The sequence below is a fragment of the Carassius carassius genome, chromosome 3 (genome assembly GCF_963082965.1).
Source record: "Carassius carassius chromosome 3, fCarCar2.1, whole genome shotgun sequence".
NCBI classification, from domain to species: Eukaryota; Metazoa; Chordata; class Actinopteri; order Cypriniformes; family Cyprinidae; genus Carassius; species Carassius carassius.
In genome coordinates, this window is record NC_081757.1 from 11,866,297 (window position 1) to 11,884,701 (window position 18,405).

General features: G+C 37.1%; 1 protein-coding gene across 3 annotated transcripts in view; it reads left to right on the forward strand.

The window, feature by feature from the left end:
- LOC132119407 (pleckstrin homology domain-containing family A member 7-like) overlaps positions 1-18,405 on the forward strand; it is a 156,482-nt gene that overhangs the window by 96,224 nt on the left and 41,853 nt on the right. For all 3 annotated transcript variants that reach the window (XM_059529354.1, XM_059529328.1, XM_059529345.1), the window contains one exon: positions 12,087-12,203. In XM_059529354.1, coding sequence (XP_059385337.1) covers positions 12,087-12,203 — 117 coding nt within the window. The remainder of the gene's footprint in view (positions 1-12,086; positions 12,204-18,405) is intronic.

Consider the following 18,405-nt stretch of genomic DNA (forward strand, 5'->3'; position numbering starts at 1 on the left):
ACGCTGATGACACCCAACTCTACTTCTCATTCCAACCAGATGACCCGACAGTAGCTGCTCGCATTTCAGCCTGTCTGAGTGACATCTCTAGCTGGATGAATGACCATCACCTTCAGCTTAACCTTACGAAGACAGAACTCCTGGTGATTCCAGCTAATCCATTGTTTCATCAAAACTTCTCTATACAGCTGGGCTCATCAACCATTACTCCTTCGAGGACAGCTAGAAACCTAGGAGTTGTGATGGATCATCAGTTAAGCTTCACAGACCACATTGCTACAACTACCTGGTCCTGCAGGTTTGCCTTATACAACATTAGGAAGATTAGACCCTTCCTGTCAGAGCAAGCAACCCAACTTCTTGTCCAAGCTCTTGTTCTCTCCAGACTGGACTATTGTAATGCTCTCCTGGCGGGCCTTCCTGCATGTACTGTCAAGCCTGTGCAATTGATCCAGGATGCAGCAGCGAGGGTTGTCTTCAATGAGCCAAAAAAAGCTCACGTTACTCCTCTCCTCATCAGGTTACACTGGCTACCAGTAGCTGCTCGCATCAAATTCAAGGTACTGATGCTAGCCTACAAGACGACCACTGGCATGGCACCAACTTACCTAAACTCATTGGTTAAATCTTATGTGCCCTCCAGAAGTTTGCGCTCTGCAAGTGAACGACGCCTTGTGGTACCATCCCAAAGAAGTTCAAAATCACTCTCAAGGACCTTTTCCTGGACTGTGCCCAGCTGGTGGAATGACCTCCCAATCTCAATTCGTACAGCTGAGTCTTTACTCATTTTCAAGAAACATCTAAAGACTCATCTTTTTCGCCTGCACTTAACCAACTAACACTAGCACTTTTCCCTTTCTTGTCTTTTCATTAAAAAAAAAAAAAACCTGCCTATGCGTTCTATACTAGACTAACTGAGACTTGTCATGGCACTTGTATACTGTTGTTGTTCTCTTGTTGACCTGACTGCTTCTATTGTTCTCATTTGTAAGTCGCTTTGGATAAAAGCGTCTGCTAAATGATTAAATGTAAATGTAATCATATAGTATTACATAGATTTAGGCATAGTTTATTCCTTTTCCAGTAAAATATATACAAAAATATATATATTTTTTGAAAGATATTAATTAATGTAATCATTAAAACAGAACTAATATATATATATATATATATATATATATATATATATATATATATATATATATATATATATATATATATATATATATATATACTGAAAAGTGTTGGGTCAGTAAGATGTTTTAAAAGAAGACTCTTATACTTACCAAGACTCCATTTATTACAATTTAAAATGACTTTTTTCCATTTTATAATATCTATTTTACAATTTCTGTGATGGCGAGCTGAATTTTCAGCAGTCATTACTCCACTTTTTAATGTCACATGTTCCTTCAGAAATCATTCTAATGGACTAATCTGATGCCCGGGTGACATTTCTTATCACAGTTTAAAACAGTTATACAATATAAAAGTCTTAATGCATCAAACTTTTGAACGGTTGAATTGTATATTTTTTCTTTTGTGAAATGCTATCATAATGCATATTGTAGTGGGTAAATATTAAACTTAAGTGGGAGGTCAGCTCATATTTTTCAAATAATGACACAATCAATCACTGTTCAATCGTTCTCTTGCGCACACGATTACATGTAACTGATACATATAAAGTATTTTATTGAGGAGGGACTGATGTTCTGAGAACTTCTGTGAGGATGAAGAATCCCTGTCTGGTGTCTCTGAACTAGTTTCAGTTTCTCTCCAGTCCCTGAAGCTCCTCCAGACTATGGAAGGAGTCACACTGTAGCCAAACCTGTATGGATGCATATTGAGTTGGACAAGCCGCCACATTATACATCCAAGGCGAGTAACATATGCTTGTTAATGATTTCCATGCACCTGTTCTACACTCAATAATTTTCTTTCCCTTACACTTAGAAATTACTGCGATATCCATTGTGTGCACCCAACAAATCAGCTACGAAATCACAAATTCACTCCTCTCTGGATCCAGCCACGTCTCTTCGGGCACTAATAATTCAAAGGCACACAATTACGGTGTTTTAAGACTTCGTGTTGTCTCGACATGGCGTTCCCAACACTGCAGGGTTTCTCATAACGCCTGCATCTGACTTATGCATTCACCTAAGGGAGGCTGAGATTCTAATACAAAAGGTACTTTGAATCTAAAATGGTATCTTATGCTCTTTTATCACCATTGATTTACTATCTATATTTTCGGAGAGAGATGCTGAATAATTGAGGAGGTCGGCTCAACAGCATTCAGTGTTCTTTTATACACATGCCTGCATATCTAACAGAAGAATAGATGAAACTAGAACAGAATGTAGGCGGATAATACTTCTGAGTCCCGCCACAGCTTCAGTAGTACAGCAAAGCAAAGATTTACCCGCGATCTGAAATGACGAGCCGTCTTTGTTTGTTCTCGACAACAATAAAGATGTTACTATTTGATTCAAACAAGCGAACAAGATGAGAGAGAAAATGCAATCGTTCCAGACAAACGATTACTCCTGCATGTGTAAAAAGTGCTGTTTGCAACAAAGCAATGAGACATTTTCCCTAAATGCCCAGCATTTACAATACCTACAGTGAATTGGTCTTTTTGTAAACATAAATGAGGTAAATGTCCTTGGGCTTTTCAGTCGATCCAACAGTTCTTTTAACTTCAGGAAGCCTTTTTGCTGCACCTCTCACATCAAATTAAAGCAAAGCACTGTCTCAAGGCAGAAAAACTTTGGCTTCGTTTTCATGCTGTGTTTGCGAAACCTGCCAATTAATCATTGATGAAACCATTTAATGAGGCTCACCTAAAGCTTCTAGTGTTCTGCACCAACTCTGCGCTACATGTTACTTAAGGGGGTTTTCAGAAGGGATGGGAAGTTCATATATGCATATTTACCCTCCATTAACAAAGACTCAGGGTTGCTGTATTTAAAGTTGTCTTCCAGGGTCAATATTAAAAGTCTTTGCTTTAAAGTTAGCTTCAGTTTGAAAAAGCACAATTAAGAAACATTAGTCTAATTTGACCAGAAATGTTCTGTTTTTGCTGTGTTTGAACCATGAATCTGCATTTGTCAGATCAGAGACACAGGGCAAGTTGATTTGTCCCAATGTAAAACTTGGACAAAGTCTTGCACCACTGGTGTTTGATCAAAGTCAGATCAAATTCGAAAGTCTCGACAGGGGATCTGGCACGCCGTCATTTAGATTTGCATTTATGTAGATTTACACTAATTGGAAAGAACATATTCATAAACCATCCTAGAGTAAAGAAGCCGAAGCCCTCAGTCATGATGCAATTAAGAGCATGTAGCTTTCTTTGATTTAAACATTTAATCAATCAACTGTTCCTTCTTAACTTAAAAGGAAATATAAATGATAATACTAATAAAAACTGATGAAATGTAGAGTGACAAGTGGTATTTAGGTCAGCAAATGAGAACAGAGCGTCCCACTTTGCAGATCCAAATGGGACCGGGGTTGATTTGCATGTATGCAAATGAGTCATGTATTAATTACATAACTTTACTGTAAAAGTGCAGTGCTTTCTTGGCTGTTCTTGCTTCTTATAAGGGGCCTGTCAGAGATTATGGTGCTAACTGTATTTTGGAGTATGTGGAAGATCGAGAGCTTTGTCCTCCTATTCAAAGTGACAAAACCGTTTTATGTTTGACCTTGTGGAACATGCCCAGTTTATAATGACCGCTCTCACAACCCTCTTCTGGCATTCTTCTCTCGCTTTGTAAGCTTAGAGAAAGATTGTGCTTACAGAACAAAACACAGAGTCTTTTTTGAGAGCAACTGAATGTTTGAAAAATCTTGTGGATGTATCTTACGTGCTTCTCACCAAACATCATAGGTTTTACAACTCGTGCATTATTCAAACTACATGAATTTTCTGATATAACCATTTTTTATCTTTTTATCTTAAAAACAAAAGTAGTTTATAATACACTTTTTTTTGTTCCTTTTATGAGTGATCATACAAGACAAGTGTGTGTGTGTGTGTGTGTGTGTGTGTGTGTGTGTGTGTGTATAACGATGTCACTGCTTACTTTTTTTCATAAGATTTTTTCCCTCCATAAAGTGAAATAGAGTCACTGGGGTCCGATGTTGTTTAGTGCCCATTTTAATTTGTTATTAAAAAAGAACAAATAGGCACTGTAATAAATGTAATTAATGTACTGTATTAATTTAAAGGAACTTTTTAAAAACATTTTTATTGGTGTTTTACCTGTATTTTGAATTTGCTAATTAAAATGAATGGATAATGTTCAGGTAACAAGTCAGTACCTTTTCTGTTATTTTACAGATTTATTACAGTGCAACGCTACAGTACATCTTCTTTTGTGTTCCACAGAAGAGAGTCATACAGGTTTCGAATGACTTGACAGTGATGATTTCAGAATTGGTATTTTGGGGTGAACTAACTATTTAAAGGTGTAATTGTTCTGATCTTTAGATTTGGAGATGCAAGATAATGATTCAGTGGACCATTTAACTCCAAAGAGTTTGAAATCTTAAGGTATTAATATTGCAGAGTATTCTTAGGCTATTTAGAACAAATCCTATGCACATGTCTGCTCTACAATACTTATATATTTAATTAAAATGCTCATAAACTCTTCAAAAGGTAATAATGGATTGGGTTTTCCAACCACTGACATTTAAAATACCTCATCCTGTGTTTCCTGCCACATAATGGTTTGCAGTTTGTCATTTTCTCTTTTCTTACACAGACCCCGCAGTGATGCTGAAACCCTCTGGACTTTACAATGGGGCTGTTTCGTGCATGGTTTAAAAAGAAGATGTTTTGCTGATTCTTCATCTGGTGTTAAATCTAATGGAGCAACACAGACACGGTTCTTTAGATTTCGGCTAGAAATGTATCGCTCATTAATTAAACACATCAGACGTATTTCCATGGCTCCTGCAGATATGGAAATGTCTGAAATGAGATTTTAATAGAGGCCCCTCGTATGCACATCCTCTGTGAGGCATTCGAATCTACCAGACAAATATATTTGTGAAGTGTTGTTTGCTAGTTCTCAAGTAATCACAGCAAATCATATGGCAGCCTCCATATTTCCTTTGACAGAAGAGTGCAGCCTAATTAAACATGCACAACTGGAGAAGAACACATGTTAATTTAATGTAACAAAAATGTTGATTTTTATGCAGGCCTTTTTAAAATATTAATAGGCTAGGCTTGAATTTCACGATGCATCAAAGCATTTCATGATATGCTAATGTGATGAATGCTGCCTCTTTCTCTAACGAGCTGGACAGAACATTGGTCCAGACGAGACCTACAGGCTTGAACCCGCTCTCTCACACCCCCGAACTGCTTAATTACACGCTCATAGTTCAGAAAAGAGCTTGTGATTTTTAGATTTTGTCAAAGGGACCGCAAAAAAACGACTTATACATTTGTTCTGAGCTAATTAGTTAAGACCTGAGCACTATTGGAGAGACGAAAATGAATCATGTCCTTGTTAAAACCTGTAAGTATTTGAGTGGCTGTTTTGCACAGTCAAGGCCAAACTACATCAGAAGCAATAACCAAAGATTAAATAAAACAAACTTACAATTTATTCATGAATAGAATTTGGTTTTTAAAGAAGTTTTATTACAGCTCTCTAATACGTTTGGTGGTCTTTTACACATTGACTCTATCAGATTTGCAATTTGGAGAAACTCATTAGTCAGATTTTCTCTTTTAATTAAACCTTACTGGTGCAGTAAGTCCTCTACTGAATAACTTGATAGCAGCCACTTGCGTTTTTCATTTGCATTTTCACAACACTTAAAAAAAAAACTATATATATATATATATATATATATATATATATATATATATATATATATATATATATACATATATATATATATATATATATATATACATATATATATATATATATATATATATACATATATATATATATATATATATATATATATATATATATAAACGAGTAAAATAATAAACAAAATTGTTATGTTTAAAGAATCTTGCTGAAGCTCAACCCTAACAGTTAAATTAAAATAAATAAAAAACAAGGGTTGATCTAGGAACACTGCTTGACAAAATCACTTCATCCAGAGGTGCAATTCCTCGAGTTATCGATGGGTGGCGCATTAGTCCTGTACATCGGTGAGCGGCGTCTACCTGACACTGTACCTGCCTTCTGCAGGAGTCAGTATTCAGCGCAGCGCTGTGCCGAAAAAGTAAGACGTTCCTTTCAATACTTAATATTCGCTAAAATGACACCAAAATACAGTTTAAATTTGAATTATTAAAAAACTGAAACCTGATATTTACTAAATGTCTGTAAGGGTCTCTCAAAACCGCTTGAGCTACCTACCTAGACAGTGAATACACTTGACTCCTAAAAATGCTGTCTAGTGAGGCGGTTCAATAGGTTTTGAGACACAACCTTGGAACACAAATGTGTTTTACCTTCAGAGAAACACTTGTCTTAAAAGACTGTTGACTTCATTTTTTTTTAATTTATGAAGTGTTTTGCGCGGTGGCAGTTTGAATGCGCCTGTTTACATTTACCAGCTCTTGTGAAAACTTCGACATTTTACGTCTCTGAACCAATCAGAAAATGTGTCTTCACCTTTTATATATGAATCTGAAATTTCGTAGAGCCAGGCGAGTTTAATAGCTATTTAAAGTAGGCTAATAATTATCACTGTTTGAAAATGGGGCGTTTGAAGAAACTTTGGACTCAGACATTGTTTTACAGTATTTGGGAAATACTTTCGGTGTCAGCTGGAACAGGCTGTGGAAGAGAAAAGTTTCAGTGCACTGGCGTTATTGCCTTGAAGGCAGTGCTTTGTTTGAATAATTAATCTTCTCTTTGGTGTATGAAGATGTGACGCGTGGATAGGATTTTTCTCAGGAAAAAAGGGAATGTGAAAATGAAAGACAGACAAGAGCCAGAACAGATGTAATGAGATGTTGTGAAAGGATATCTATTCTGGCATGCCCTCTACATCCTTAATCCTCTCTCTCTCTCTCTCTCTCTCTCTCTCTCTCTTCCTCCCTCTCTCTTCCTCCCTCCCTCTCCCCCCCTCTCTTTAGCCCTGTGTGACTCTTCAGTTAACAAACAGCATTTTCTTCTGCATCTGCCCTTATCATTGTAAGTACAACATCGTATTGTGTATCTATTGTTTTCTTTCTTATTGATATTTGAAGCAAAAAATAAACATGCATTTGAAATAGGATGCACGCGGTTATATTTTAAAACGCGACTGTTCACCATTATTATAGATGCGATTATTTACTTTTATTTGTAACTACTGACTTTGCACTGCATGTCATTGTAGGCTATGTATCGAACCGGATTGTATTTATAGTTTTACGATCTCTGCATATGTCTGTCAGTGTTGTAGCCTACTTTTTTGTTATTTATTGTCTGTTACCTGCATTCTTAAAATGCGCTGCACATGTCAATACCATAACTCATCTGACCTGAACTGTGACAGTTTTAAGAGCGAGCAGTTTCTTCACAACTTAATAAAATATAATTATAGTGGATCGTCTAAAAAGTTGTTTGGCGAGGAATGTTTCCGTGGTGAGGGGATTTTGTTCATGCACTTCATTAGTAACTTCTTAAATATTTATATACCAGTGTAAAGGATACCGTTTTAAAGCTTAACACAGATCAAACTCTGTTATGTTAAATATGTTTTTATTTTATTTTATATATATATATATATATATATATATATATATATATATATATATATATATATATATATATATATATATAATGTATTACACGAGTAAATCAAGTTAAGATACTGTGAAACATCTGTAAAAATTTCAAAATCGTTTACCTGAATTCGAATACTATGATTGAATGCATGCTCGTCTCCGTGAAATTTATTTATAATACAATTTTAAATGTGTAAAAAATCTTTATTTTTATTTTTGCATTTATGAGACAAAACTATTTATTATTTAATTATTATTATTATTAATTATTTCCCAGCAGTTCCAGTGTGTCACAAAAGTTGAAGAGTTTAGGATGCCCAGTCTATTCATCAATATATTGATCAAATAATTTGCTATAATAACTAACATTCTACCAAACATTGTGCTGTTTCAACAGACAGGTTTTGTAGAATGACCTGAGATGGCCTTTGGTTGTTGGCACAAGACTAACTTAAATAATCGTTCCAGGTGTTAAACATTGTTTTACAGTCGTTTAAGACGAAGACGCGTTGGATAAATATACGCAGCAATCATACTTTTAGCGAAACTACAATAACCGACGATTTTCCATCTGCAGTGAGGATTGGTTTAGGTTAGGTGACTTCAAATTCCATCAAAGTGTGCTCGTAGGGCAATTTCTCATCAGCAAACCAAGTGAAGTTTTTTTTTTAAAACAATACCCTACTACTGACTGATTTCTTACAGCCTACATACTCTTAATGAAAAAAAGAAAGAGGTTTGTCGTCGCTTAAACTTTGTTCGACGTGTTTATCCACAAAAGTAGAGTAACGCAATGGAGGAAAAATACCCATCTAGCCTTTACATTTTCACCTTCAGTAGTACATGTCCCAGATTTACTGATAGGCTTCCTGAGCAGCTTCAGCTTAATTCAGTATGACAAAATTAACATAGAGTTCGATTTAAAATAATAATAATAAACCCTTTAGGCTTACCTAATCAGCACAAAGTTTAAAATGCAAATAATAGCTACTTTTAAATGATTTTTCTTTATAACCAAATATTGCAAAAACATAACATTAAAATATATTGCGTGAATGTTCGCAAGTAGTCTATAAGTGTTGTTTTTATGCGAAATTTTACATAACAATATATAGTAAAAAAATAGTTATATTGATATATATTCATATCCTAATATAGGCTATATAACTCAAATGTGGCTCCTGATGGTTAAAAATGTATCACCTGAGCTCTGACTTTTTTTCCCCTCTCACAATCTACACTGTTCTACCCCACCCCGCTATAGACTCTCACTCTCTCTCTCTCTCTCTCTCTCTCTCTCTCTCTCTCTCTCATTTGTTGTCTGGGAGGGGAGCCCTGCCTCTTTCCTCAGATCAATGCCCTGGCCACTCACTTTGTGATGTTGCACGACGGGAAATGCTTTGAATACTTGCGACATGGCCGCTTGCATTGATTGCCAAGATTGACAGCAGTAACCATCGTCTTCTATCGCTTCTGTTTAGAGTAGAGAGGAAAAACGCGATAAATATAGGCTACTTATAACTGCTCTCAGCAGTTTTGACAGTTCAACTTCATACAGCCAAAGCGGGATTCCCTCTACGGTCAGTGGAAGCGATACACTTAAGGTTTTTTTTTTCTTTCTCTGCTACTACTCATCAGTGTAGATTATTTTAACCTGTTTGCATACCAATAACGGGATACGGCGAAGACGAGCGCTTGTTTTGGTAGGCTACCCTGCTCACATCAAGGTAAACTTTTATCATTGGTAACCTGTCGTCCGTGATTTCATGTGTCTTCGTCATGTTACGTTTATCGTCATTTTGCGTCTTAATACTGCAGCAGCGGCATTGATACATTCAGGTTTTCATTACAGAAGCTTTTCAGGAGATGTCCAAACTATTTGAAACGTCTGGCTTGTCCAGGATTGATATTAGTCTTGACTGTAATTTTCAGCGAAGAGTGACGCGTGATACTCCGTGAAGCGATGTGACGAGGAGCGATTAGGAGCTTTTTTCTTCGCAAAAACCTGCATAAATCTCGACGACTAAAAGAGAAAAGTTCACCAGACATGATCCAAGTGGTTCTTGTATGTTATCCCAGCCGTTATAATGTTTCGTCTGTAGCTACTTCATTGTCCGCTGTTGAACTATTGTAGTGTAACTTGTTCACAAACGCACGCGCCGAACGGAAACAATATTTATGCGCGCAGTTCTGATTACTAACAATGTCTGTATGATTATTAGGCCTGCTCCGGATGTGATACTATTTAATTAGTTTTATTTCTGAGCAATAGATAGCCCGTAGTTGTCATCCGGACGGCGGATAAGTTCCCTGCACGGGAGGTTATTTCACGTTTGTCCACAGAGCGGTACTCTTCATTGACAGTAACGGGAGAAGCGCTGCTATAGCCTAGGTACAGCACTGGAAAGAAATAATCCGATTCGACGTCGTTTTAAGTTTCTGTTTTATGAAAATGGATAAGCTTTGTGTATTTAAGATCGGATACATCTCCTGTCCGTAAGAGAGGTAACTTAAAAAAAAAATAGGTTGAGGGCAAAATTTTTCTTTCGCAAGCATGGGAATTGTTTCTCAACTTTCGCTCGAGGTCAGGCATATTGACCTTTGAAGAATGCATAAGCCATAAATTAAAATGAAGTACTCATCCAAAGCTGATCCATTTAGAGACAATAAGGAACGTGGAAAAGCAGAGTCCCTTTAGTCTCCCAGCTTGAAAAAAAACCTGTGCTTTGAAACACACTGCATTGAGACTGAAAGTAAGTGAACTCCGAAATTATTACGTGATTATTTATTTTATCAGAACGTGTAAATTTTTTTTAAAGCGATTTGTTAGCACTTATTAAAAAATATCCGCCGTTTGTTTATTTATTTAGCGTTTTTATTTTAAAACCAAGAAGATAGGTGAAAAAACTTGATATAGCTAAATTAGAGAGTTGTTTAAAATGACATCCACAGTGAATTTCTGTTTCAAAATAAATTCAGCAAAATCATGTAACGTTTATTTTTCCATTCTATGCTAATTAATAATTGAATTAGTGTTTATCCTTATTCTGCCATTGTTTTTGGTTTTGTGCTACATGATGCTTTTGAGATTTCCAGAAACAGAGTGATGAGGTACTGAGAGGACAAATGCAGCGCAGTGTGTGTGAACTCGGTCTGTGGGACACAGATAGCCCATCATCTCATGGGTGTTTCCCACAAGTAGACCCTCACAGACACAGATAAGCTCTTTTCGACTGCTGCACGAGATGCGATAATATTTTAATACGGAGCATAACACAGCGCGCCGACGTATGACGGAACTGAAAGGTTTTTAAAAACTCCTGAAGCACCTCAGACACGTCAAACGGGAAATTACAAGAATTAAAACACATACATTACTTATTGTTAAACTTTTTTCCGGCGCTAGAAAGCCAAACACTCTCCTTCTTTTTTGCTTTTTTAAACGTCAGAGCAGAAACACAAAAGCTTTGTTGTTCTCGCGCAGGGACGCAACCTGACACCTTAATTAAACACAGCTTAACTTTGCTAGTTTTTCTCTCCTGAAATTGTGTCCAGTCTGTAAGAATAACCGGGTGTCTAATAATACATTCTTGTCTTAAGTGAGAGGGGGCTGTTTGAAAAACAATCCCCTTGGCTTGTCCCTCTGTTGGGGTGAAGTTGAGCCCGTAATGGCATTTTGTTTTGAGCAGTTGCTGTTAGCTGTTCCCTCATAAGGTAAGATGGCACTGGAGTCCAATGGAACATTTATAATTAGACTGCCAGTTCAGCACATTGTCCTGATTGCTATACAGGGATATGCTTCACTCAATAGAGATAGACTTATTCACTGCCTTTGAGAAAGGGTGTCTGTTGCCTTTTCCTTACGTTTATTTACTTATTCTCAAGTCATGCATTGAAAAGACAAACCTTGATCACGTTTGTAAATTAATCCAAATTTAAAAATCAATTTAACGTGTCATTTGCAAATACAATATTAAATGTGTGAACTTGTGAATATCCCTTATCTTTTATTATTAACAATTCACAAATGCACGCATCCGTGTAAACAATTATTATTAAAAATTTTTTTTTTTTTAACTTTACGGGTCGCTGTTGAAACTTTAAACGCTGTTTTCATTCAATCCTATTTTCCATGCACATGCTGGATGTTCCCGAATGCTTTTTTTTCTTTCTTTCTTGTTTCTGTGGACAGAAATTAGGTATGAATGAAGGTTTATGTGCAGTTTCATAACATAGCCTATCACAGACAAACGCAGTCTCCTTTTCCCTCGGATTAAAGCGTTTGAGATAATGACGATCTCTGTTGTTTTTTTAGGTCTTTCTGCCCGTGGATTTGGGGAGGAACTCGTGGTTTTGTGCAAGCAAAGAGCACATCCTAACTGGATCCAGCGAGCAGATACCGACAGATCGCAGACGAACGCTTATGGTGCCAGTAAGTTAAGAGATTTGGACCGTATTCTGTTCTGTGTTGTCTCACTTAAATTTGAATAGATCTTGACAGCTGTAATATATATTTTAACACATTAAATGTGTGAAGTTGGGCTCAATCTTTATTATTTTTTTTACTCATTTTTATAGAGCATCCAGATTAATTTTAATTTTAGATTTATTTTAATTTTAGATTATCCACAGTGTTGATAGTTCCCCTATTTAATTGAAGCATTGAATCTATTTATCTCTAAATTTAAATTGTTACTGTGACTGTTGCAGATAGTCAGTATGAGACTTTAAGCAGTGACTGAGTGATTGTAATTTCATGCCACCAAATGCATTTAATTTAATCTTTAAATGCATTCAGTTTTTTTTTTCTTTGTGTGTTCTTTTGGATAAAACGGAATGTTTTGTGGGTTCTTAAATTTTTTTTAGGTAGGCCATAATACAAGTAACACCTCTTTATTTGGTCCTCATATTGTTATTATTATTATTAATTTTTATCAATTAATGTATTTTTTGAATAAGGGAATAGCTTTTCTCTGCGTACAGTTTATCGTAAGTTCAGCTGCATATGTGTATCTCTGTTATGAAGGGACTTGTGATTGCTTCTTTGGAGACATTAATTGCAAACTGGCATCAGTCGAATGCATTATCAGTCCTAAAATCTGGACAGTAAATGAACTTTGAATAATTCTCTTTCATGTGCCACAGTCTGTTGTTTCCAGAGGTTGTCTGCCATATGTTTTAGTATTTGTTAAATATTGTCTCAGATTTCCCTACCAGCAATTTTGAGTTGTTATCTGTTTTCAGTGGTTTTAAACAGCTCTGGCATTTATTTATTTTGTTATTGCAAAGGTTTATTATTTACAGTTTTGATTACCTAATTTGATTTATCTTATCTTATAGTAGAACAGTAATACATCTGTAATGTTTAAATGATGTTTATAGATCTTAAGTGGATGTATATCTGGAAAATAAAATGAGAGAAGTGTAGCGATCACATTCTTATCAGACACAATTTTCGATTTCAAAACGATGTTTCATCTTATTAATTCATAGCAATAGTTTTCATTTTTGTAATGCATTATATTTAGTATTTGGTGGAAGGGAGCAGGTTGAGGGTAGTGTTAGATGCTCAGGTGTAAATCTCGTCTGGCTGTGTCTTGTATTGGAGGGGTTAGAACAGTGCCAGCAGAATCCTAATGATAAACAACACTGGAGGTAAACAACAGCAGGCCTGGTAAAGGTAAGCAGCACGCCAGCCGTAGGGGAGGAATGCATGAGGAGGAAATGTGGCAGCACATGTTGTGACATCTGTCTTTATAAGTGTTAGCTAATTTGCTGTGGAATATTTCAACAATGATCAAAACCGATGGCAACATGTTTATTAGAAGGCTTTTTTTCCCTTTTGTGGCAGAATCTCTCAAGTTTCTGGAATGTGTTATTGAAGCTTTGCTGCACTTTTAATTATAGTAAGTTTAGGCTACTAATTAGCAAAGTGAGGAAGACACAAGAAAGGTAGCTTTCTTGTAGGTGATTTTCAGATCCTGAATGACGGTACATAAGGCATGATTTTTATTATTATTATTATTATTTGTAATTTTTTGGAAGCATTATTTTCATAACTGGTTGTGTTTGTACACATGTTGATGTTTGAATACATGCAGTACACACGCAGCTTTTTCTCGCAGCCGTCCGCTGCATTCCTACAGAATGACAGATCCATTGTCATCAATGAAGATGGCACGCTGACAGCTGCTCCAGATCCCCAGGGCATCCATCTTCTATGATTTAATGATTTACATAGGCAGGAATGCTGACCCTGGACACACCGAAATCAAATCAAAGCTGTAACAATCAAATGACAGATAGTAAATAAATAGATTTGTAGTCTTGTGAAGACCTTTAACATTAGGACTTAAGTATTTCTTTCATCCAACACAAGTACAAATTATCCAACCTATACTTATCTGTGGCTTAACAACACGCCCAAATTGCAGTCTTGTGTCTGAAAAAAAGATAGTGAAGCTATAGCTCAGGAGGCCTTGTGAAATGCCAATACAGATGGCCGTGTCTTTCAGCGACAATCTACGCTGAAAATGCTTTTTTTTCTTACAATGTTTTATGCAACCTCAGGTCTAGACATTACAATCATGTGAGAATCAAAAAAATTGAAGACGTCTTTGATGTCTTGGACACTCTTTGTAAACGAAGGGCATGCTTTTTGCCCACTACTGAAAACACATGTTCACATACGGCCTGTGCTGCACAATAAAGCGGAGACACAGAAGCTTTTCACTCTGAAATATTACTAAATGCTTTCTTTTCCTCATCTTCTCACAACATTTGCCTGATAACAGGATGTGCTAACACAATATAGAGCTGCTCTTTGAATGCATCCCATCAATACACACCATTGCTCGAATCAAAATGTCTTGAACTTGATGTAGCGTGACACTTTATGTGAAATTAGGTGCATGACAAATATACCTTTGACAATATTGAATATTTTTTCCACCGTTCTATCTCCTATAGCTCTTTTATGAGCACGCATGAATATGTAGATTTAATGCTAGGGATCTCTGGGAGCGTGAGGTTGTTGACACTGGCTTTATTGGTGGTTATAATCAGCATTATCAGGTCTAGGCTCTGGTGTGGCATATTGTTGTTGTTTAGTTTTTTTTTCAAATCAGAAGAAGATTTCTGCGGTGCAGAGGAAGATTCTGAGTCCATTTCCATTTCAAAGGGGTTTGCTGTGCTTGCTGGCAGTAATTAAAATGCAGTGGTTTGGAGCCTGTATACACACACGCGCTCTGGGGTGGAGGGTTTGCTGGGAGAGAGCGAGCGCGGGGAACCGTGTGCAGGCGGTTGACTCCTGCATGCGTCTCCATATGCACTTATAATTTTGTACAAATGTTTATGCCAGTCCGTGCTCTTTTGCGGAGAGCTTGTCTCCTGGCCAAAACCATTTCAAGACAAAGTTAGTTTGCTTTTTCCTTAACCTTCTTGTTGTGGCCTCCTCTCTCTCTCTCTCTCTCTCTCTCTCTCTCTCTCTCTCTCTCTCTCTCTCACTAGCTACAGCTGCTCTCTGACACACAGGCTTTGGCACATGTTTAACCTTTAATTGGTGCATGAATAAATAATGAGAATAAATCTTTTGATATGGACTCTGGACTAGTCCTTTCTCTGCTTGCGATTGTTCTTGCTTTTTTCCTTCACCCTTTTCATCCTCAAACTAGTTAGTAGCAAATATTGCGGAATGGTGGATCAGTTGTTTCGTGTTTGAAAATGATTTTTTTTTGTTTTGAGAAGGAATTCAAAATTGCAATTGCTGAAAGGTCTGTATGATGTGTTTTATAGGCATCGTAAAAATAACTGGAAAGTCTGTGATTTTGCATTGGCTTCTTGTTCATTTTTTGTTATTAATATGAAGAACTCTGAGCACAGGTGATGATTTCATCTGGTTTATTGGGGTATGAATGACATGAATTGATGACCAGATTTAATAATCATTAAATTGTTATAATTGAGATTTAGTAATTTCCTGTGACGTTTTTGTCTGAAACTTTAGCTTTTAAAACCAAGTAAATCTTTTTGTTCAGATCATACATTTCATATTGCATCATCTTATGGTGAAAGTGTATTGTGTTAGCTAACTCACTGTCAAACACAGATTAAGGGAATCAGGTTCTTGTTGGGAGTTTGCCGGGGTTTTTTTTTAGCACAGGATTTGTGATAATCCCGGCCTTTCGTAGTAGCGAATAATTGATCATTAACCTAAAATGTTATGTTTTCCATTACAAAGGGATCTGTATGGCCCCCAGCAGAAGACTCCGCCCACTTAGAATGCCTTGCCGTTAGATCAAATGTGAGCAAGAAAGATCAAGCTGTCAAATTACCCTCTACCTTACTCTTTAGTACACATGTGCTCAAAAAGATTAAAGGTTGTGTCTGAAATTAGTGTTTATTTCAATCATATATATATGGAAAATATGGAAAATTACATGGAAAAATTAGATGGCAAAATCACATCTCCCACAGTTATTTTGTGTGTGTATGTATGGAAACTTAAGATGCATAAAGCCAGAAGCAAATTAAAGTGACAAAGGAGGTTGGTAAGGAGAGGAGAGGAATTCTGTGGCTGTGTGTCTGACCATAGTTCAGCTGAAGTATTTCTGAAACCAGCCTCTTTTGTTTCCTTATTCCGCGATTATGTGCAGCCGCTCACAGTTTTAGTGGCTCTCTGCCGTCGATGTACTGTACATGTGCGTCACAAGAAAATGGCTTCGGCAGACCAAACCGCAAGTGTTTTCTCTCTCTCACACACACACGCTCACTTATCTCCTTCTCTCTTTCTTTCTGAAGAAGTGAAAGGCGCTACTACCCGACTGTCAGTGGAATAAGATGTAGTGCAGCAGCGAACAGACAGACTGTGAGAAAGCACTTGACTACCATTATTAGGGCTGTGCCGATCACAATCAGCCGATCGTTAATGTGCATCTCGTCAGTAAAGCCGGTTCTCTAATCAGCGGTAAATTCCATCAGGTGCGTGATTTCAAATAGAGCAGCTGTTACTACACAGAGCCGTTGTTAACTGAGAAGATGCGCAAATAAACGCTGAAAATGAACGTGGATTTGCGCATCTTCTCAGTTAACAACGCTTGTCTGACGTTTAAAATCATTGGTTACCCGTAAGCCAGTCACATAACAATTGGTTATGACGTGTGTTATTCACCAGCTCAGCCGCCTCGAACTTCCACTGTAAACACAGGAATGCAAAACAAAACCATCGAGCAAGTTTTGCTTCCTCCTTAACCTGATGATGCATGAGAGCAACCAATGGGGACACAATCACAACTATCGCCTTGCCGGACTTTGACCTCCCCAGTTTCTCGCTGACGATTGGTAACAGTTGATAAATAAAACTTTTACCAAAACTTGTCGCAAGTAGGGCCACAAAATCACCCCCATTCAAAATGTGAAAAAACTCTGCGAATAGCATCCCGTGTCTCCATGTCTGCTGTTGTTTTCGATTTCCCTAACCTAAACTACGATCTTAAATTCGGCGCTTAGCATCTACGTCACGGCTCTCAGCCCACCCTCTGTTCGTTGATTGGCCGGCTGTTTTAGAGCCGGAGGAAAACTGGGAGATGGTTTGCTATCTCATACTGAGTACAGAAGCGAACTGAAATTGAGCGGAAGTTCGAAGTCTGACGTAGTCAAGCTAATCGTCATGAATCTTAAAGTAGTATGAATTTACTTGATTTTGCACTCTATTTAGTTCTATTCATTGCATCTTCTTTTTAAGGCTTAGTGAACTCAGACTTGAAAAATTAGGTAGTGCAAAAAAAAGTAATTTGAACTTCATATATTGAACTGAAGTAATTTTTATTTAACTTAGTGTGGCTTCAGTTGTATCCTGCAGTATATTCAAAGTGAATTCTTTTCTCTTCCGCTCTCTCTCTTTTTGGCTTTGCCAGGATATATTAACCACACCAAAGTGAAAACACCAGGCTGGAAAAAGTGAATATTTTTTTGTGGAAAAACAAATTTGAAATTGAATTAAAAAATGACTCTCTTTTTCATTAGTTTGTCATTTTAAATCTTTGGGCAAGAAGGGCTATGAACATATTTTAAGTCCTAATTTTTCTTATGAGTAGTCTCCGGTGTCCAGTGTCGAAGGGCTGTGTCAGAGAGCTGTCTATAGCTAAAGCCAAGTCAAGCTGAATAAATTAACTCTAATGTGGTAATCTTTTTTTTTTTTTACATATAGGATGGCAGAAATCTGTTAAAATAATGGAGAAAATCTTGCGCTTTTGCCTCCCATGCATTTCCTTGGAGCCTCTTTGACATCTATCAGCATACCCACACTGGCGCACACAAAATCACTCATCGCAGGCCAGCGTTCAGGAACATACAGTCTCTACAAAACACTGGAATAAGGAACGATCCTGGCAGGTTTACAGTGCCACCACCCTTTTTCCACCGGCAGGCATGTCGTCCTGCGGCGCTCTGTCACGGGCCTGCAGCTGAAAAGAGCTCACTCATAGCACAAGTTGTTTCTCTAGCAGGAGAGAAACTGAAACTATGACACAGGGCTAAACTAAACCCCCAGGGCCTGCCAGAATGCAAATGAGACATTTTCTCCACAACACTGGCCGTCCCAGAGCCAGATCTTTTCGCCTCGTTCCATTTGGTAC